The sequence below is a fragment of the Pelobates fuscus genome, chromosome 3 (genome assembly GCF_036172605.1).
Source record: "Pelobates fuscus isolate aPelFus1 chromosome 3, aPelFus1.pri, whole genome shotgun sequence".
Taxonomy (NCBI): domain Eukaryota; kingdom Metazoa; phylum Chordata; class Amphibia; order Anura; family Pelobatidae; genus Pelobates; species Pelobates fuscus.
Genome location: NC_086319.1, coordinates 165,805,678 through 165,829,340, shown reverse-complemented (window position 1 = coordinate 165,829,340; position 23,663 = coordinate 165,805,678). Strand labels below are relative to the sequence as shown.

At 42.2% G+C, this 23,663-nt stretch overlaps 1 protein-coding gene across 1 annotated transcript in view; it reads left to right on the top strand.

The window, feature by feature from the left end:
- The first annotated feature begins 4,496 nt into the window (after positions 1-4,496).
- The window catches only part of LRP6 (LDL receptor related protein 6), an 85,042-nt gene continuing 65,875 nt past the window's right edge, over positions 4,497-23,663 (top strand). Inside the window, exons 1-2 of the mRNA XM_063447637.1 lie at positions 4,497-4,688; positions 11,491-11,881. Coding sequence (XP_063303707.1) covers positions 4,634-4,688; positions 11,491-11,881 — 446 coding nt within the window. The 5' untranslated portion in view covers positions 4,497-4,633. The remainder of the gene's footprint in view (positions 4,689-11,490; positions 11,882-23,663) is intronic.

Genomic DNA, 23,663 nt, shown 5'->3' with positions numbered 1-23,663 from the left:
TTCTATTGTTGTCCTCATTGTGATTAACTAGCGTTTGCCTCGCAATGTGTCCTGACCCTTAATGTAACTACATTTAGTTAGCAGACGTCCAAATTGCCCATAAGTATTCAATCACTATGTTTCTGGCTGTCCTGTGGGAGCGTTGTAGCACATACCTGCCCTGTGTTTCAAGACTTTTTTTTTTTTTTTTTTTTTCAAGATAGGCTTTTATTCACATCATTTTGCATACATAAACAGTGGGCTTGTTTCAATATAAGCTGTTGTACAATAATATTGCAGCATTACAGTGCAGTAAAGTCAGTCGTGATAGCAATAATATAATTACAAGCCTGGAAGCATCCATGAAGTGTACTGCAGGTGTCATATCTGTATACAGGCGTTTATAATAAAGGGTGCGAATGTAATGCAGTTAAATATGACATACTGTGACATTGCCGACAGATATTACAAAATAAGTGGGCATTTTTATGAAGATGTGCTTAATGAACTCAAGAATAACAAGTATATTATATATGTAAGTCTATCAGTGCTAACTTTAAGTATTTAAATTAATACTAATATAAGTACAGCAGGCTTAGTAGCGCATGTCATAAAGATAACTAATAGTCGGTTTGGGGAAGTATGTAGGAAAATCGCATGGTTGCAACTGTGCATCAGGCCCACCTGCTATCCAAGTTGTAGGAGCTATGTGAGTTTTCAGGTTAACCTTTAAAGGCGAGTGTCAGCCCACAGTGTTTTGCTTATGTATGTCTGGTTGTTCATTTTCGTTTGCTCTATCCTATTTCCTGTGTGTTTTCCTGCAATTATAAAAAAAAATTAAATCAATTTACAGGGTTACAGTTATGAACGTTGTGCCTTAATGTGCGGGAAGAAGAAGCAGCTCTTCTGTTTATCGCCACCTGAGAGCCCATGGGTTCTTATGATTTATCTTGTGGCAGAAATAGTGTCATTAACTATGGCGTATGGCCTACTCCATTCTACTGTTAGGCTTATGTAGCCATAGCCCAGACTCCATATTAAGTTTGTACCAAGTATAACTCCCTCTAGCGCTCCAGGTAATCGTGATGTGATAGTATAAGGGAAGGGGAAATAAAAAAGATGGGATGGGTGCCCTCGGGTTGTGGAGGGGCCTGTGGGATAGGGCCCTATGTGAAGATCCCCGGTTAGGTCCTCTTGTGAACCCCAGGGATCTTGGTCCAAGCACGTGCGGCCAGGTTATATGAATAAAAAATGATAATAATAATAAAAAAAAATACATGTAAGTAATTAAGGAAATAAAATTAAGTAAGTAAAAATAACTTCCTGCTTTAGGTGGGAGCTATCCCTGCAAGAGTGGGTCACATGTGAAGTATAGTATGAAGCCTCTGCGGGGCCCTGCCCAGTGCATTAACATCAGGCACCCGTGGGTGCCAACATATACATTAACACCCGGCTCCGGGTAAAGCCCCCCCCCAATGAGCTTCTCGGTATAGCGGGCACTCGAGGTACCCCCAGTCCATGATACCCCCCTCTCCTAGAGTCCACTAACTGGGCGGCCTCTGCACCTCCACTGTCCTGGTAGAGTTTCAATAAGACAGGGTGCCTCCGTGGGCCCCCTCCATCGCCGACCACTGCTCCGAAGCTTAGTCCATGCGGCCCCGCGGCCACTGGTCCACCGCAACCCCCCACAGACCAGCCCAGCCAGGCTCGCAGCAACGGGAAGCAACATTCTCCAGGTCTCCGGATCTCCTAGAGATGGAGGTCACTCCTGTCCGACCCGAGACAGTCCGGTAGCCATGATGCCACTGCATGTCGGCAGTCCTCTCGGCGGACTCCTGCGTGAGTGTGTTAGGAGTCGTTTAATCCGTTCCATGACAAGGCAAGTAGGGGGCCCCACAATGTATGTCTTGTCTCCCCTGTAGTGGCTGAGTACATACTGGCAGAGCTGCATCCAACGTCCCGCAATTGCAGGCTGGTAACCGCAAGCCTGTATATGAAAACTTGCATCTTCAAAACAGGAAACAATTTAAAAGATTTAACAGGTGACCGGGATTACCCCCCCGGTCCTGGGGGGGGGGGGCGCAGGGCCGCAGCGTGTTCTCTCCGGTCGCCTCTTGCACGTTAGGAGAGACAGGTGAGCATGTGCAGAGTGCTTCCAGGCACAGCAATAGGCCTCAGGTTCATGCCATCATGTAGGCCCGAGTTTTCAGCTTCCTCACTTTTGTAAGATCTGCAGCCGTCTGTTGGTCTCTTTGTGATGCTGGCAGGTTACCCTATTCAGATATCTTATTTTGAAGGGTTAATCGTCAGTTTGTGGGCAGAAAATCAGTGTTTATTCAGGCTTAGCACCAGAGCTGCATGAGATGGCTTCCTTTCAGCTCCACAGTCCGGCCCCGCCCCCCCCAACTATATTTTTTAGCCTCTTGGCACCAGCAGACTGTGTGAGCTGGCGTCAGACACCAAATTTGCACAGGATTCACATTAGCCAGTCGAGATTTTAAGTGAAGAAAATAAAGGTAATGATTTTATACTTTACTGTATATTTTGGAAGTATATTTATTCCTCGCTATATGAGCTGCTTCTAATCTGATAGAGTTGTCACACAGGTTCATATTCTGTGTCAGCCAAAGTGCGTATGAGTAGTATGAAGATTTTTTTCTCCCTTAAAGCCATTTTTTTTTTTTTTTTTAAACATTAGCCACCTGGAAATTTTGTTCCTTGTACTCTATAGCACCGGGCTGATGGGGGAGCCTTTCTCTAGCGCCGGGCTCCCTCGTCGCTGGGGACTCTCCTCCTCCTTCGGTCGTCATCGGCTGAATGCGCATGTGCAGCAAGAGCCGTGCACGCATTCAGTCAGTCCATAGGACAGCATTTCTCAATGCTTTCCTATGGACGCTGGCGTCTTCTCACAGTGAAAATCACAGTGCGGAGCGCGGAAGCGCCTCTAGCGGCTGTCAATGAGACAGCCACTAGAGGCTGGATTAACCCATATGTAAACATAGCAGGTTCTCTGAAACTGCTATGTTTACAGCTGCAGGGTTAGACCTAGATGGACCTGGCACCCAGACCACTTCATTGAGCTGAAGTGGCCTGGGTGCCTACAGTGGTCCATTAATGACTAGACTGGATGTGGAGTTACACCTCCAACAGCGGTTTTCAAACTCTGCAGGTACAGTGTGTCATGCGCACATACAGACCCTAGGTATCCAATTTAAATCATTGATGCTAACAGTAACCCTTTAATGACTAGAACCATCAGGGAAAAAAAACAAACAGAAAAAAAGACTATTCACTCACAAAAGAGCAAAAAACTGGAGATAAATCAGCAGAGTGAGCGGGAAAAAAAAGAATACAGAGACTGGAAGACAGGAATATTTATCTGGGTAGAGAAGGGGGGAATAAAAAATGATTACACAGAGAAACAAAAAGATTAGGTAAGAGAGGAGAACTGATACTAGAGTGAACTGTTAATAAAAAGGACACATGGCTACAATCATTCACATCTTCGCTTAGAGTGGCAAAAATCCTTGCATCAGCCCTGTGCATTGAAAGAGTCTTGTTAAAGAGCAACAACACAAAACGTGCCGTAGACTGTAGTCTTATGGGATAATCACTATTTTATTTTAATTGAATTTCTACATTGCCGTTTATCTTCACTTTATGTATTTTCGTGTGGACTGACCGCCACCAATATACAGCATTGAAAGGCTAAGGCGCACCACAAAAGGTATTGGAATGCATGCTCTAATAGCAATTTGAAGATTAATTTCTCCACAAAATATTTGACAGAAATGATACAATAATAGTCAAACTGTAGGTTTTGCTCTGTGCACAAAGCTTTATTGTGGGGACACTGTGAGGGATAGGGGAGAAAGAGGGGGTGGTATGATGATTGCAGGGATTAATAGTAAAAGGAATGAATGGATCATATCTAATTCAGTAGTTAATAAGTGCCCAAACATCATTTATTTTTTTTAAATGTCTGTGCAGCATTTTTGAAGTTGCAACATTCTATTTACAAACACTGTATAGAATGACCAGCAGTGATTGGAATTTAACAGCTTAATCCTACCATAATGAATAAAACACTAATACTTTAATATTTGTTTTATCTCATGAGGTCCTGTTTATCTTAACTTTGATTTATCAGTGTCACATTCCCACTATCGGGTCACAGACTGGGGCTGCTCTTACTAGAGCCCGAGGCTCCCAGAGATCCCCAGAGAGTGTAGGCCCTGGAATAAAATCGAGATCCGGCACTGGACCTCAGTTCATAGCGGGGGAAGGGAAATACAAGGAAAAGTAATCCCTGTGGTATTTTCATTCTTGCTATGGTGCGCTTTTGCATGAGTAACCCCGAGCAGTATAGTTTGGATGTATTAATCGCACTGGCTAATACCACTGGCTCTATTTTCTCTGTACTGTGTGACCCAGTTATCTTTCAGACGGAAGGATTTTAAATCTCGGTCAGAGATCACTCCGCTCGGAGGAGCAGGGAAGGGGGAGGAGAAGGAGGAGGAAAGCAGCCGCGGCGGGTTCACACGCAGCATGGAGAGCCCGGAGTGGGGTAGCCGGGGCCGGGATCGGGATAGCGGGGAGCAGTGAGCCCACCACGAGGAGCGGCATGTCCGGGCCCCGCCGGTGACACACAGACATGGGGGCCGTGCTGAGGAGCCTGCTTGTGTGCAGCCTGTGCTGCCTACTGAGGGGTGAGACACACTGCAAGGGGTACTGTCTGGCTGCTGGGGGGTGAGACACACACTGCAAGGGGTACAGGCTGGCTGCTGGGGGGGTGAGACACACACTGCAAGGGGTACTGTCTGGCTGCTGGGGGGTGAGACACACACTGCAAGGGGTACAGGCTGGCTGCTGGGGGGTGAGACACACACTGCAAGGGGTACAGGCTGGCTGCTGGGGGGTGAGACACACACTGCAAGGGGTACAGGCTGGCTGCTGGGGGGTGAGACACACACTGCAAGGGGTACAGGCTGGCTGCTGGGGGGTGAGACACACACTGCAAGGGGTACAGGCTGGCTGCTGGGGGGTGAGACACACACTGCAAGGGGTACAGGCTGGCTGCTGGGGGGTGAGACACACACTGCAAGGGGTACAGGCTGGCTGCTGGGGGGTGAGACACACACTGCAAGGGGTACAGGCTGGCTGCTGGGGGGTGAGACACACACTGCAAGGGGTACAGGCTGGCTGCTGGGGGGTGAGACACACACTGCAAGGGGTACAGGCTGGGGGGTGAGACACACACTGCAAGGGGTACAGGCTGGGGGGTGAGACACACACTGCAAGGAGTACAGGCTGGCTGCTGGGGGGTGAGACACACACACTGCAAGGGGTACAGGCTGGCTGCTGGGGGTGGGGGGTGAGACACACACACTGCAAGGGGTACAGGCTGGGGGTTGAGAAACACACTGCAAGGAGTACAGGCTGACTGCTGGGGGTGAGACACACACTGCAAGGGGTACAGGCTGGCTGCTGGAGGGTGAGACACACAATGCAAGGGGTACAGGCTGGCTGCTGGGGGGTCAGTCACTTTGGAAGGGGCAGTGGCTGGGTGCTGGGGGTGAGACAAACACTGGAAAGGGTACAGGCTGGATGCTGGGGGTTACAAACAGACTCTGGATGGGGTAATGGCTGGTACTGAGGTATGAGACACAGACACTGAAATGAGCAATGGCTGCGTGGCTAGGCACACACACACTGGAAGGGGTACAATCTGGGGTGAGACAAGGACACTGGAAGGGGTACAGGCTGAATGCTGGTGGTGAGAGGCAATCACTGGAAGGGGTACAGGCTGAATGCTGGTGGTGAGAGGCAATCACTGGAAGGGATACAGGCTGAATGCTGGTGGTGAGAGGCAATCACTGGAAGGGATACAGGCTGAATGCTGGTGGTGAGAGGCAATCACTGGAAGGGATACAGGCTGAATGCTGGCGGTGAGAGGCAATCACTGGAAGGGGTACAGACGGGGGCTGAGACGCAATCACTGGAAGGGGCACAGGCTGTGGGATACTAGAATAGGGATATGCTAAAAGGCTGGCAGGTGAGACTCTGAAGGGCCACTGGATGGGTGCAGGGGAAGACACTGAAAGTGTCACTGGCTGGGGGGTGAGACATTAAATGGTGCACATGCTTGGTTATGATACTGAAGGGGGCTCAGGCTGGAAGTATGATGCTAAAGGGGGCATAGGTTAAGTGGTGAGGGTATGAAAGTATGGGTGCTGATGTTGAGACACTGACGGGCTCACTTATTGGTTGCTGGGGCACTGGAGTGCTGTGAGTGAGACACAAATGTACACAGGCTGTGTGCTGGGGTAAGATTAAAGGGGGTGCATGCAATGGTGACAGGGGACCTATGGTGGTATATGATGGCCAAAGGTAATCTGGTCATTTGTCCACACCATATAGACCAGGGCTGCCCAAAGGGTAGATCCCCAGATGTTTTAAAACTACAGCTTCCATGGTATTTTGTCATGTAAAGGCATACAAAACATAGTGGGGGTTGTAGTTTAACATCTGGAGTTCTACCTTTTCTTCAGCCCTGATATAGACTAAAGAGTAGTACAGAATGGGTTCCACCTTCACACCCAGAATGTTCACATTTTTAAAAGGTGATTGAGCCTATTATCATGAATCAAGTATATGAATTTTGTGTAATTGCCTTAATGTGGAGGCAACGGGTAGACTGACATATGTTGTCAGTCAACAGTGTGGGAATCCCTGGATAGGAAAATGAGGCTTAGGGTGTTGGTAGCATATAGTGCTATTGTTGATATGCATGGAGAAATAAAGATTTATTTTAGAATCTTTATATTGATTGATTTTTCTGAAGTGTGTTTTTTTTTTTTTATGTTTCTTCTACCCTACCTGTAGAAAGAAACAGTTTGACATTGGTTTCTAGACATAACTTAGATTAAATGTAATGTCAGTGACTGTTGTAGGTTTATTACTAAGCTTGTTTGAGCAGGGCCCTCATCTACCTATTGTTCTTGTGTAACTGTCCAATTTTTTTTGTAAATTTCCTCCCTTTCATAATATTGTAAAGCGGAATTAGTTGGCGCTATATAAATACCAATAATAATAATAATACTAAGCCACAGGTTAGTTTGTATGGTCTTTGTAGAATTATTTCTGTAACTGTTCTATAACATCTAAGGGGTATGGACACCTTTAAATAGAGTAGTACAAACTAATAAGTAGTAGTCTTTTTGTGTCTCTCTGATTGCTTATCAGTAGCCCTACCCCTCCTCCACAATCACTTTACATGCAAATAGACCCCAAGCAAACACATTTAAATTACTTATTCCCCATCTCATCACCATCTTGGTTGGGTTTCTTCCCCCTAACCAAGTAAGCCAATATCCATCAATGTGAATAAAAGCAGGTTTTTCGGCCTTGCTCATTGTAGGGTTTAAATTGATGTTTTTCTCTTATTTGAAAAAGTCTTAGGTTTGCAAAAGTTGTCTGTTTACTTTTCATCTTAATGGTGGTTTTTTTATGTTTATTAATTCTTCACAAGTTAAAGGATAGTTCACAGACTTAATGTAGAAACCCAGGTACTAGATAGAAACTCTCTTCAATTTATTTATTTTTAGCAATTTTAGATATATATTGTACATTCTACGTCACAAGAACACTTCTAATTATAGTTCTAATCCACTTTGAGTGGTGGCACTAAAACACCATATCAGTTTAATTTTGTACTTTTTATCTCTAAGTTGCACTTCTTTTCTGATGAAGCTAATACAGTAAACAAATGGTTTCATTATGCGGTCTCCCAAAATATCAAAACATGTTTGTTTGTTTTTTGGGGTTTTTTTTGTTGTGTTTTTTTATTCCTTTCTTTTTCTTCCCCATCTGGGCAACATTTAATTTAATAATTTTTTTCCAATATTTAAATTGCCTTTTTAGCAATAGATCATGCATTCTTACAGTGCTACAGGAGTGCAAAACAAATGTTTTTGTTCCCCCTCCCCCCTTCACAACTGCAAATGCTAAGAAACAGACAAAAGAATGTCATTCCTCTATACTAGTAAAATATAAATGTTCCTCAAATGTCTCCTAATTGTAAATGCTTCTGCCATAGGGCTGTTTTATCTTTTTTAAATCAAGCAAACTCTGAACTTGAATAATTTTAAATGTTCCAGATAGGAAACTGTTTTGAGTTTCATAAAGCTTCTCCCTCCCCCATTGCTGTATGAAAAGGAAATTAAAACCCACTTTGATTAGCTCGGATTGGCTTGCAATCAGTGAAACTTCGTTATTTTCATGGGCACTAGGATTAAAAACGATTTCCGAAAGCTGGTTGCTTTTTAGCAAAAGAATGTTGTGCATTTTTTTCCTCTTGCTTCTCAGCTGCCAGACATACTATACCCAGCTGTGATTAGTTTTTGTGTCTGCTGTGTTCGGATTACCCTGTCACCATTATGGAATATAAACCCTAAGTTGTGCAGTTAGAATTTCTCAATTATCCCTATGAATCCTGCTTAAAGGGACACTATAGTCACCAGAACAACTACAGCTTATTGAATTTGTTCTGGTGAGTAGAATAATTCACCAAAAGGTTTTTTGCTGTAAGCACTGTCTTTTTAGAGAACATGCAGTGTTTACATTACAGCCTAGTGATAACTTCACTGGCCACTCTTCAGATGGCTGCTAGAGCTACTTCCTATTTCAGTCTTGCTTAGTTTGAATCACAACATTCAGTATCTCTCCCTCCCCCTCCCCCACCCCCTCCCTGCCCTCCCAAATCTTGTGTCTGGGTGCTATTTACAGGAAATATAACAAAAACAAGTTTTTGTGGCAAAGGAAAAAAAAAAAAATCTTGGGGAGTGTGTCAAAATTCTATCAGTTTTATGTGTTTACACCAAGGTATTGATGTGGATAACTACTGACTACTGCATCTCCTATTCGCCCATGAAATATGACATTTATGTTGTGGTGGATCTGAAAAGAAAATAATTAAAGACTGGCAAAAACATTTGCTCCGAGCATGAACTTACCAATACTGTGCAGCCTTATATATTTTTTTGGTAGATAGTTGATATAACGTGCTTGGGGCATGCATAGATTTGGAGTAGTGTATTACTGTTACTATGGTTCATACAATTTGGCCCTAAACTCTAAATGCAGTTGCTTATCTTGTACCCTCACCTTATTACTGAAACTAACTCTAATATATAATGTAATTGCACGTGGTTACAAGAATATATTTTTGGGAACATGCCCAACCCTGTTAAGTTTTATCAAGGGGAGAGACTATATGATGCCTAGCATTTGATTGTGTGGCAGTTCCCATCATGCTTGGCCATATAGTGGTTTAAAGGATCACTATAGGGTCAGGAGCACAAACATGTATTCCTGACCCTATAGTGTTAACAACACAATCTAGCCCCCATGGCCCCTCATGCCTCCATAAATATAGTAAAAATCTTACTGTATTCAAGCCTGAGGCTGTAACTCTGTATGCTGTTAGACTCAGAAAAAACAAGCAGTCTGCTGACTTCCTCAGAAGTGGTGGCCTGATCCAATCACAGTGCTTCCCCATAGGATTGTCTGAGACTGACAAAGAGGCAGATCAGGGGCAGAGCCAGCACAATTTAAACACAGCCCTGGCCAATCAGCATCTCCTCATAGAGATGAATTGAATCAATGCATCTCTATGAGGAAAGTTCAGTGTCTGCATGCAGAGGGAGGAGATTCTGAATGTTTGGATGCATTTTAGGCAGCCATGACCCAGGAAGGATCTCTAACAGCCATCTGAGGAGTGGCCAGTGAAGTTATCACTGGGCTGTAATGTAAACACTGCATTTTCTCTGAAAAGACAGTGTTTACAGCAATAAGCCTGAAGGTAATGATTCTACTCACCAGAACAAATTCAATAAGCTGTAGTTGTTCTGGTGACTATAGTGTCCCTTTAACATATTTAGTGTGGCATCGTACAGCTAGTGAACAAATACTGCTTGTGACTTGGGTAACTTACCAAGCTAATTAGTAGAGGATTTGAGTGGTGCTTCCCAGTTTAGTTGTTGCAGGTTCACTTTGGGACAGATGCTAAGAAGGAATACATGCCAGCCATTTAATACAGCTTTAAAAAGATTCTTATGTAGTCTATTCCATATGGTCTCTGGAATTCAATCATAGTTCACTACAAGATCTTTTTGTGCACCTGGAAGTTTTTAATTCTCCCACACTAAACATTTACAGCAGAAAACTCACTCCTGAAACAAAATGGCTAATATTCTGTGATTTGTGAAATGCTGTTTAAACCACACATTATGTATATACATTTTTGTTATGGCAAAGGATTGCATGCTGTGTTTTGATATCTTGCAAGCAAATAACTGCATTTGGTTTAACCCCTTAAGGACCAAACTTCTGGAATAAAAGGGAATCATGACATGCCACACATGCCATGTGTCCTTAAGGGGTTAAATAGTTACAAATATGGTTTAATATCTTACTAGTTTAAAAAAATAAAACTTAAGCAAACTCAAAAGTGCTTGATGCATTTAGAAAAAGTTATAACAAAATTTAATTTGGTATACAGTAGATTTTGGAGGTCTTCACTGCAAGTGCAATCTTAAAGGAAGACCTATGGAAAATAATGTATAGTTTTCAGTGTGTAGCACATGGACCACAAAAGTGTGTTGGCCAGAGTGTCATTATTATGGGGTGGTAGAAGTGTCCGAATTAGTCAGATGATTTCGAAGTGTGTTTTTTCAGGGAGTTGTTGAGGAAGATAGATGATTGATTAGTAGATTCAAGGTGTATTGGGAAGCTGTCATTAGTTTGAGAGGAGCAGGAGGGATAAGTAAGAGCAAATGCAGTAATAAGAAGCCGGGCTGTTTATGTGCTTTGTCCTCTGGGTATGATGGCGCACGTACAGTGCCGTCATGGTCGCTGTAGAGAATCATTAAAGGGACACTATAGTCACCCAGACCACTTCAGCTCAATGAAGTGGTCTGGGTGCCAGGTCCCCCAGGTTTTAACCCTTCAGATGCAAACATAGCCATTTCAGAGAAACTATGTTTACATTTGGGGTTAAGCCAGCCTCTAGTGACTGTTTTCCGGACAGCCACTAGAGGTGCATCTGCGATGCTGAAGGCGAATTTCGCACCCATAGGAAAGCATTGATAAATGCTTTCCTATGGACACTTTGAATGCGCGCACGGCACTTTCCGCACATGCGCATTCCGCTCTGCTGATGTCTGCGGAGGAGAGGGGTTTTAACCCCTTCAGCGCCACGGGAGGGGGACCCTGAGGGTGGGGGCACACTCAGGGCACTATAGTGTCAGGAAAACCGCTTTGTTTTCCTGACACTATAGTAATCCTTTAAAATGATTCTCTATGGAAAAATTATAGGTGCATTGTGGCAAGCGCAGCTCCTATGAGGAGCATTTAGATTGGAGGCACAACTCCCTCCCTCCATTGATGGTGTGTGAACGCCATTTGAATGAGAAAGTGACTTGTTCTTTACTTCTGTTGATACTCTTTTAGGATCTCCAATATTGCTGTACGCGAATCGCAATGACCTGCGGCTTGTGGATGCTGACGGAATGAAGAACTCCACAGTGGTGGTCAGTGGGCAAGAGGATGCTGCAGCTGTGGACTTTTTGTTTTCCCAGGGATTAATATATTGGAGTGACGTAAGTGAGGAAGCAATCAAAAGGATACATTTTAATAAAACTGGGAGCACACAGGATGTTGTCATCACTGGTCTGCTTTCGCCAGATGGACTGGCTTGTGATTGGTTAGGAGAGAAACTGTACTGGACAGACTCTGAAACAAATCGGATTGAGGTTTCTAATCTGGATGGATCTTTACGGAAAGTATTATTCTGGCAAGAACTTGATCAACCTCGAGCCATAGCATTGGATCCTATAAGAGGGTAAGTGTTGTAGTGATTTTTTTTCAATGTATATCATGTTTGGATATATTCCAATGTAATGAATGTTTCATATGTTATATATTGAAATAATATATTGCACAAGGAATTTTTGGTTCATTACATACACCTTCTCTTCAGTGCCAAATGTGCCACAAATTTTCTAATTTTCATCTTTGATAGACTAGTAAAGGAACACTGCAGGCACCATAATAACTTAACTCAAATTAAGTTATGGTACCAGGAGGTCAGTGGCGCTGGCTCACCTTTAGGTTTTAAACTGCTCACAAATGGTTTAACCCCCAAAATCTGTGTTCCAGCTCCAGATTGCCCTTTATCTGAAATCCTATATAATAGGCTCATGCATGGGTGCCACAGACTGGCTGTGAGTAATCAACTGACGCTGTAAGCCAGTTAGTAGCGATGCTGCCCAAGCTTTTCATTAGCTAGGATTTAACAAAGCAAAAGGACAGTGGGGCAGTGTGATCCGATGCTGGAACACAGACTGTAGGGTAAGACAGTTTGTGAAGGTGAGCCAGCGTCCGGAACCTCCTGACACAGTAAAGATAACATGTCATTTAAGTTGTTATGGTTCTAAACTGGTTCTTTTTAAGGAGTCTTTTTTTTTAACCCCTTAAGGACACATGACATGTGTGACATGTCATGATTCCCTTTTATTCCAGAAGTTTGGTCCTTAAGGGGTTAAATTAAAAAAAAATGTTTTTTTGTTATTGTGGTTAAAACCTTGAAAAGCTTATGCCCAACCTTTAGGGATCCATTGATAATATATCTGTTGTTATTATAATATCCTAATATATATGTATTGTGAACTCCTTTCAAAAACCTCATTATCAGTACATGTATATATTATTTTTGTTGCATGCCTGTGTTCGTAACTCGCAAGGGAACTGCTCTATAACTTTCCTGCACCAGCAGTACTGCAATATGCCATTGTGGTTATAGTGGTGGTATTGTAACTTTCTGTGGTGTTAATGAAAAGGGAATATGCTTTCCTTGACATTTTTGCCTATATTTTATGTTCCCTCTGTTATTTTAAATGGGCTGCTTAATCAATGCCTAATTTGCTCCCTCTCCTGCCCACCCCCCTTTTTTATCTTTTGGGTGGAGGAATACAATCATAATGCTTGGCAATGTTTAAGTCAAATCTGCTTTCCATTTACATGCTCTGCACTCTGAAATGTTTTCTTTGAAGCATAGCCATGCGCACTCAGCAATGTGCAATCAGGCGCTTAATGTTGCCAAACTTGGAAACCTCATCAGATGATGACAAATTAATTTGGATTTTTCCCTTTTACCTCCAAGGATGACTGATAAACTTGCATCATATGTTACAATTCTTTTCTTCCTGCTTCATCTCTTCTCCCCCCCCCCCCCCCCTTTCTTCATTGCAGTGTTATATAGAATTAAGGATTCGGGGGGAGGGTGGAGGGCATAAGTCTAACCCAATTAAAATCAAAGCTATTGCCTACCCCAACCTGTCGTGTTTTTTTTACAATTTCTGCTTCAATCTGTTGGGCAGATCTCTGGAAAAACTGGTTGGCATTTGGTGATTCTCCTAAGTATTTGTATCGGGTCTGAACTGTTACGATCAATCCCTTTTATAGTAGGAGGCGTATGCATGGCAAGAAGACTATACATACCCACATACATGTGCTGAATAAGACCTCTTAAAACATATGTAATGACTACATAGTTGTAGTCTACCTTCTTGTTCTCATCTAATCAGCTGTTTTAGCTGAGTGTGTGCTGTTACAATCTGGGTGTGCCTAGCCAATCAGCAGCGGATTTTGACAATTGGTGGGGTGTTACTTAGTTCAAGCACAATGGTAGGTTATTGGTGTAATAAGGGTCTCTCTTTTTTTAATCTATCGGTCTACTTGCATGCACAAAGAGTACATTTTTGGTTGCAGTTAATGATGGCTAACTAAGGGGAAAAATGTTAGATATTTCAAAAAATGAATGTATTTTATTGTCCCTATTGGATGGATACCCTGTCTTTTGATTATTTAACTTTTTATTGTGCTCTGCTGTGAAAAGTTTATTTTCCTGGTATATGAGATATATTATATATTTATTCCTTTTGCTCCTTGCACACACACTTATAAGCCTTTATCTTATTCAAAATGCCGGGTGCATTCTAGCCATCGCCAAAAGTTATAATACAATTAATGAAGGCTTGAACTCACTGTATTTTCTTTATAAAAGTGCTGTATTGATCCTGATGAAAGCCACGGACGATGGCTGCAAGCCTTCATTAATTGTGTGTGTGTGTATGTGTGTGTATATATATATATATATATGTATGTGTGTGTATATATATATATATATATATATATATATATATATATATATATATATATTTCCCCCCCCCCCCCCTTTTTTTCTCAAAATGTTTTTTTTTTATTTTTTTTTAACTGATGCTCAAAACTGCACTGTATATACAAAAGTGTGAGTCTTGTACCATTAGAAAATTAAGTGATGCTCCCTTACTGGCCCTTGTGTCCAGTGACTAATATTGCCCATTGTTGCTATAGAAGTATAGCACTTATTTGTAATGGCAGGGGTTCCCAATTCATTTTTCCTGTGGAACCCTTGACATAGTTTACCAACATCGTGGAACACCCGGGGAAAAAAAAAAACTGGCGCTGTAGCACAAACCTTTAAGTGGCTTTTTTTATTATTTTTTTAAATATTTTGCTCATAAACGGTTTACTCTTATGAAACTCCTAAAGCTATCGCTTAACCCCTTAAGGACCAAACTTTTGGAATAAAAGAGAATCATGACATGTCACACATGTCATGTGTCCTTAAGGGGTTAAAGGACCACTATAGGCACCCAGACCACTTCAGCTCAATGAAGTGGTCTGGGTGCCAGGTCCATCTAGGGTTAACCCTGAGGCTGTAAACATAGCAGTTTCAGAGAAACTGTGATGTTTACACTAGAGTTAATCCAGCCTATAGAGGATGTCTCATTGACAGCTGCTAGAAGCGCTTACGCGCTTCTCACTGTGAAAATCACAGTGAGAAGATGCTGACGTTCATAGGAAAGCATTGAGAAATGCTTTCCTACGGACTGATTGAATGCACGCGCGGCTCTTGCCGCGCATGCGCATTTGGCGGATGACGTCGTAAGAGGGCGAAGAGTTCCCCAGCGCCGAGGCAATGTCTTTCTTTGTACTCAGGTTTTTTTTTTTTTTTTTTTCCCCAAAATGTGCTAACGAACTCTTTGGCAATATTTTCTTGCACAGTAAGCATTGTGCTTGAGGAAAATTTTTATTTCTGGCACTTGTGAGTCCAAATAAGTAGCTGTTCTATTTTATTCTCTTTGTTTGAGAAGAAGATTGGGTAGCATTGTGGGCTTTTCTTTTTAACTTTAAATTGTCACTTGTCTCTCTGCTATTTGAGGAACAGTAAATTTAACTATTTCGGACATGTTTTCTTTTTTTTTTTTTTCTCAGTTTCTATAAGTGACGAACAGTTTGCAGTAGTAATACTTTTTCTCTTGATAGTTCCTTGTTTTAACCAGATGTCCAAATTCATGGTTTTTGGTTGGTAAAATAAACAACACTTCTCTACCCTGAAAAATTCTGATAAAGCTCTTCTTACAAAGAACTTAATGCAGGACTCGACAAATCCCAGTCGCCAGGGCCGTCTATAATATGAATAGGACCCTGGGCAAAGCATTTTCTTAAGCCCCTTGGATCCTGCCCCTCCCACCCCTCCAATTACACCCCACCCCCAATCACACTTTAGCTCCCCCACTGCATTGGGGTATAAAGTAGAGAGATTCAAAACACTCTTACACATCCATATACACTGACAGACATACTGACACACATAGACACATTTGCAGATACATACTGACACACAAATATATACTGGCAAACCTATTGACACAGGCAGACAGGCACGCTACATTTAGCCACCATCCGGGTTCTTACCTTTTTCTGGAGGGTGGTTTCCCTGGGGTCCAGTGGCAGGCTGAGGCAGTTGGAAGTTATCTTCTGGAACTCCCCTACTCCCTGCCTTCCTCCTCCCATGCGGCTCTGATCTCCAGTGGAAGGGAAGTGACGCGCGGCACTCACTTCCTCTCTGCCGGCTGCCGAACAGGAAGGGTCCGGTTGCGCTGTTACAGCGCCCGATCGGGCCCCTGTTGACACATGCCCACCAGGTGGCCCTTAGTGCATGGGCCACCCCGGGGGCCTCTTTAGTGTGCGGCTCTGTGCAGCTGCACCACCTGGTCCATGGGAGCGGCGCAAATCTCGGGGCCCACGGGGTAGGTGCTCTCCGGTGGCTCCTTGCTCCCGCGGGGGGGGCGGCTGAGGCAGCATGGAGCCACCCACCCGTGGGAGCAATGAGGCGGGTGACTGAGGCAGCACGGAGCCGGCCGTCCGCAAGAGCATGGAGCAAGGCAGTAAAATAAATCCTTTCTCCTGGGGCCAATATAGTAAGCTGAGCGTCTGCCAGAATGCTTCCAGTCTCTATCACTGACGGCAGGCCTGCATAACGATCACAGTTGGGCGATCTCTGCTCTTTTCGACCTTCCGAGAAAAGCAGGGAGCCGCAGCCATCTTGCATGTGGCAATTGACGGCGGAACCCCAAATTTGTTTTCGCGGAACACCAATAGGGAAACGCTGCATTAAGGTATTATTAAAGGACCACTCTAGGCACCCAGACCACTTCAGCTTAATGAGGTGGTCTGGGTGCCAGGTCCTTCTAGGGTTAACCCATTTTTTCATAAACATAGCAGTTTCAGAGAAACTGCTATGTTTATTAATGGGTTAAGCCTTCCCCCTATGTCCTCTAGTGGCTGTCTCATTGACAGCCGCTAGAGGCGCTTGCGTGCTTCTCACTGTGATTGTCACAGTGAGAGCACGCCAGCGTCCATAGGAAAGCATTATGAATGCTTTCCTATGTGACCGGCTGAATGCGCGCGCAGCTCTTGCCGCGCGTGCACATTCAGCCGACGGGGAGGAGAAGAGGCGGATCGGAGGAGGAGAGCTCTCCGCCCAGCGCTGGAAAAAGGTAAGATTTATCCCCTTTCCCCTTTCCAGAGCCGGGCGGGAGGGGGTCCCTGAGGGTGGGGGCACCCTCAGGGCACTCTAGTGCCAGGAAAACGAGTATGTTTGTTTTCCTGGCACTAGAGTGGTCCTTTAAGGTATTTAATTCTTATGCCAATGTGTTCCTTTATAATTCTGGAAGGTCGCTAGTAATACACAAGTTTGATCAAAATTGGCAGTCTCAAACTGTTTTACATCCATTTTTTTTTTTTTTTTTTTAACACATTTCCTCTGCAGAGGGGCCTTGAAAAAAAATATAATACCAGCCACAAAGGCCTGTGCATAGCCTTAGGGAATATAATCGTTACTGCATAATTTGTGAAGCATCTTTGAGTAAAATTACATGTTTACAACATGTGAAGCTTTATTTATTTACCTGAATTTGAACCGCAGCTGCTTGCATCCTGCAGCCTCATAACCATTCCTATATAGAAATTTGCTCTGCAGAGCTACCCCAGAAATATAAATTCCGCCCATCCCCCAGTTCCTGTGTTTGATTCAAGTAATCCCTCCAGTGTATATGTATAAATGTGAGTTGGAGCCATAGACCATGGGAAGACGGAGCAGAGAAAGCAGTTCTAAAATGTGGTTGCATATAATGAGCTATTTTAATTAAAACAATCGTGTGTCACTTAAACCTTGTATGCATTTAATGAAATGTATGGCTGTGAAAGCCCGAGCTAAGCTGAAGCAAAAAAACCCAGAAAAACTCATGCCCAAAGAATTCCAGTTTTTTTTTTCATTTCTAAATGTATTTAAAATATTTAATTTTAATACCAATTTCTGAAAAGAGATTCCCATTTATAAAATTACATATGTTTTGTCCATGCAGGAAGTAAGATACCAAAACTGTAGTTACCAATACTTTTATCATCTTAACCTGACAAAGTGTGAATGAGAACGAGAACCTCCAGGAAATAGTGTTTTGACACCTGCAGATCTCCTGACTCTCTGAATCAGCTTTACTAGTTTAACCCCTTAAGGACACATGACATGTGTGACATGTCATGATTCCCTTTTATTCCAGAAGTTTGGTCCTTAAGGGGTTAAAGGAAATGGAAGTACATTTATATCTCAGTCTAGAGAACACAAAGCCTTCACACAGTGCTGCTTTTATTGAATTCTCTGTCACTCACTAGGTTTCTTGTTTCTGTAATCTGTCCCACATTTCTCATTGTATTCAAAGTTGAACACATTATGTAAATGTAATATGGACTGACAGTGAGAAATAAATATACCCAATGGGATGAAATAACAGTAGGGCTGCGTCACATACAAGGGAGCGACTTATTAAATGAAACCGAAAAGATATAACTGGTATGTGAGCGCTCCAATTAATTATGCAGATCTACATAAAAATCAAGATGAAAATATCAATAAACTTAAAAATGACCAATCTCGCCGAGATCACCACAATAACCACCATAAACCACAATTGAATGTACTGGGTGAGTCTTATCTGAATCAGAATACTCTACACATATATATAAGAGTATAACAAAATATCATTTATTGTATAATAAACTAATCATAAAAAATGAAACAACATCTCAAAATGTCCAGTATCAGATGTAATCGTGATGAATAGTAAGGGGCCCCTTATTCATATTCTTGTCGACAAAGGACTGATGTAAAAAATCCGAGATGTGCACATTAGCATAAAAACTATATGTGAACTCAAAAAAGTTCAAGCAGTAGGCTCCAGTCCAGTCCGTGAAAAAAAATTTATATATAAGTGGATAAACGGATAGTGCCCAGACGACCAAGCCGTCTTCCTTTTGGAAGACCCCCTTCTTCCACGATTTCAAGTGGAAGCCATTGTTGAAAGTATATCCTTCATTTTAACCCACAACTATTTTAGTTTCAATGGGCAATTTTATTTACAGAAGAAAGGGACAGCAATGGGGGCGAGCTTTGCCCCAGCATACGCCAACATCTTTATGGGTTTATGGGAGCATTCCAACATCTACCATAACCCTATCTGGAAGAGGCACCTGAAATTCTACAAACGCTTCATTGATGACATCCTGATCATTTGGGAAGGTGATCTAAAGGAAGCTGAGGAGTTCGTTCAAAGTCTCAATAACAACGAGTGGGGGCTCTCCTTCACGAGCAACAAAAATAGATCTACTATTGAATTTCTGGATTTAATCCTGAGTGGGAAACCTGGTTATGTCCACACCAGAACATATAAAAAACAGGTGGATGTCAATGGTTTTTTACACTCCACGAGTGGTCATCATCCTACGTGGATTAATAATATCCCGTTTAGCCAGTTCACCAGGCTCCGACGCAATTGTTCCTTTTTGGAGAATTTTGAAGAGGAGTCGTTGGACCTTTGCCAGCGATTTCTGGATAAGAATTATGACCCTAGCATCATTGGTCGGGCGTACCAGAAGGCTAGAGGGCTCAATAGAGATTCCCTTATCAACCAGCGTAAAATTGGAATGGACGGAAAGAACTCTATAATTATCCCTGGGTTTGCAGCTGATATACTGATTTCATCACCTTCCCCCTCAGTCAAACATAGGGAGATTCTATCTCTATTGGAGAATCATCCGATAATAAGGAGACCTAAACCGAGGATAGACTTTCACATCAGTACTAGAGAGGTGGGTCAGAATAAAGGTCCCATCTTCTCGACAACGTACAATAGGGCGTACAACCAGATCATTCATATCCTAAAAAATCATTGGTCTATTCTGCGGTTGGATCCATGGCTTCGTTTCAGTATCCCTGAAGTACCCAGAGTAACATTCCGTAAAAATAGGAATCTAAAGAACCTATTGGCCCCTTCCAAGTTTCCGACTGCAAAAACTAATCAAACATCGATATTATGTGAAGCAGGAAATTTCAAATGTGGTGCCACCCGATGCTTAACCTGCCAACACATATGTCACGGAAAAAAGAATTTTCCCCCTTCCTCTAAAGATGAGAACTTCCATACAACCACTAGAATCTCGTGCAATACCTCATTTGTGGTATATCTGTTGATATGTACTTGTGACTTGCTATATGTAGGTCAGACTTCGAGACCATTAAAAGCCAGGTTCAGGGAACACAGACGAGCCATCAGCAACCGTGATAAAAAATCTCCAGTAGCCAGACACTTCCAAATGGCCCATGACAGTAACCCTTCACAGCTTTTAGTAATGGGCATCGAGCATATTGCAGAGAATATACCCAATAGAAAATTAGCCTTAATTACAGCAGAAACTAAATGGATCTTTAGACTCAACACACTTACTCCCAATGGGTTAAATGAAGAAGTGGAATGTAACATTTAAAATTTGGAAGACATACTTATTTGTCCCTGTGAGTGAAAGATCTTTCACTGTCTCTATATGTGGGAGAGGATGAATCGGGAACCACATATATATTACGATTCACCTTAGACCCCATGGTCTCTTTAACACTTATATGAATCCTATATGAGTGTTCAGCATTTTTTTCCAATGTTCTTTTTCTTAATTATACATATAAATATATATACAAAAATATAGTGCTCAACATTTATTTTAATGTTCTTGTTCCTAATCTAATATATATAAATAACAGATTTTTATAAAACAATTGAACTATATTATCATTATTATTATTTTTAAAAAAAGGCTCACAAATCAAGATTGATTAATTATCTCTGTTAAACTTGAGATTGAAATACTTTATTAGTAAAAATAAAAGTAAAAATAAAAATATATTTTTAATCTTTATTTTATGTCTATATATATATAATTTTTCGATGTTAATAATATGAGATTGTCCTAATAAGGATATATGTTTTCGTTTATTATATTTTGTGTTTTTCTATCCACTTGCAGCATATTTTATTTTAGATCTGTAATGATCTCAGTTTATCAATTAACAATTATGACCATTTACTTTAGATCTGTAATGATCTCAGTTTATCAATTAACAATCATGACCATTCTATGAATCAATTAACAATCATGACCATTCTATGAATCAATTAAGAGTGGGTATATAAACCCGGCTCTTAGACAGCAGACATTGTCTTGAAAAAGTCCTCCAGCTAGGACGAAACGCGTAGACGTGCTGTCTGCTACCTCACCACACCGCCGACGGATTTGAACTTCCCAGCCGATTCGTCCTTTACGACCCGCCATTGATTTTCGGCAAGCGACCTGGCGAGAACGGCCTTTTTCCTGCAGCCCTCACGGTTTGGAGTTTATGTGCTCCCAGTTTCTCACCCGATGGTCGGACGGATAGGGTAAGTTGCTGAAGTGATATCCCCATAGTTTTCCATATCTGGATGTGATTTTTCACCTTTGGGGCCATCCCTATCGCTTCCCTCTTAGTCTTGACCAGGGTGTTTGGCTGGTGTTTGAGCTCCCTCTCCGTAAGACGGCTTGGTCGTCTGGGCACTATCCGTTTATCCACTTATATATAAATTTTTTTTCACGGACTGGACTGGAGCCTACTGCTTGAACTTTTTTGAGTTCACATATAGTTTTTATGCTAATGTGCACATCTCGGATTTTTTACATCAGTCCTTTGTCGACAAGAATATGAATAAGGGGCCCCTTACTATTCATCACGATTACATCTGATACTGGACATTTTGAGATGTTGTTTCATTTTTTATGATTAGTTTATTATACAATAAATGATATTTTGTTATACTCTTATATATATGTGTAGAGTATTCTGATTCAGATAAGACTCACCCAGTACATTCAATTGTGGTTTATGGTGGTTATTGTGGTGATCTCGGCGAGATTGGTCATTTTTAAGTTTATTGATATTTTCATCTTGATTTTTATGTAGATCTGCATAATTAATTGGAGCGCTCACATACCAGTTATATCTTGAACACATTATGTATCTTTCTTCTTGTTACTCCCTGAAAAAATATGAAGAATAGTTTATGGTAAAAACTACTCCCTATTTTTAATGCATTCTAAAAAATATACATAAAAAAAATATCTACCCTTTTAGGTTTCCTGCATTGCACTATTTAGTGGGAGTGTGTCGGCCTGCATCTTCCTACATAAGACAGAATCTTATACCATTCCATTAACCCCCATTGTGCAGACCTTATTAGTAGTTTATCCCCAAGATTAGTTCCATTTACCCTGTGGAATGAGTGGATCTTATCTGTAACCTGATAGCAGCCATACATCGGTTGTGCTCTAATACAGTTGTGACAGAGCAAGATAATAAGTAAATATTGTGCCCTCATAAGAATATATATATATATATATTTTTTTTTTTAACATTTATTTTTTTTCCGATGCAGATAATAGGTAGGACCAGAAGTTCTTGAGGCCACAACAGCATAGACAAGTCATAAAATTACATACATAGTTGTATAAAGCATGGCATATATGAACGTTGCACACTTAAAAAAAAAAAAAAAAAAGGTATATAAACATGCTAGGCAGTCCTGTCTATCATTAGTAACATGGGGCATAGGCAGACTAGGCTTAACATAAAGCAGGCATGAGGTTCAGAGACACACGTGGCTAGCTGAATTCAAAGATTGTATGCAAAGACAAAAGCCCTGAACTTGCTGAGGTAATGAGCTGCCTATAAGATTGAGTTGACAGAGTGCTTAAAATATGGAAGTATACAAACTTTAAGAAAGTATACAATTTATAATAATATGTAACGAGATGTATTAAAGGAAAGACAGTTTCCCGCAAGCTAGTGGGACCCTTAAGGGGATAGGTGCGTGAAATAAGTACTGGACCATGTGATTTTGAAAATTAAGAGCCTGGTAGTGACTGCTAATCATTGCGGTGTTATGGCTTAAAGTGGGCCTGATAACCTTATTCAGTGTTGCTAGCAATCTCCGTGGTATGCAGGTTTCAGGTGGGCAGGCCAGTTCTGTGAGGTGGCCCAGATTACTGTAGTACGCGGAGTAGCGGGATGGCCACTGGTGCCCAATAACCCCTAGGCACCAAGGGGGGTAGGGAGGTAGAGAAATTTAGCATTTTATAATTTTCACTTCTAATCCGGCCGAGGCTGAGGAAGTTAACTAAAATTGAAAGACAGAACAGTGGAAAGGAAAGTAAATACAAAAAAAGAGAAAATTTTTATAAAAAATTATTAAAAGTTCTTCTGGTCTGTGTAACTTTTCCAGATCCATCTGCTACTTCTTCTCTGGGGCTGAGTAACGACCCAATGTAGTTCTGGTTCGTTCAGCCATCTCAGCTCAGTAGGCACCAGCTTTAGGTCTTGTTAGGCAGAGGGCCTGAAGAAAAGAATCCGAGCCCTCCAGCAATGAGTTGGTGTACCACTCTATCCTTGCTGACCAGTAGGGTGCGGGGGGGCCCCATCTGTAGCTTTTCCTCCACCCCCCCATCCCACCTGCTCAAAGAGACACTGTGACCTTTTGAATCGAGCGCCGCCAGTCTTGTGTGGCTCTGTACAGATCTGCTAGGAATGTGAGCTGCGTTTCTTCAAACCTATATGGGCTTTTGGCCTTGCGCACCTCCACCACCGCCATCCTATCTTGGAATGTCAGAAATCGTAGGAGGACGTCGCAGGAGGCTTCTGCTGGCACACTGTTGGCTTTAGGAAGGCGGTGTGAACCCTACACCAACTTAGTTTTGAGCAACCGGGGGGGTAGTATAACCGTGAAGTGGGGCAATTCCACGTCTGTGATAGATTCTGCAACCCCTCTATTCTTGGGGTTGTTGCACCAATGTGCATCATCCATGGTGTCTAGCCTTGTTAG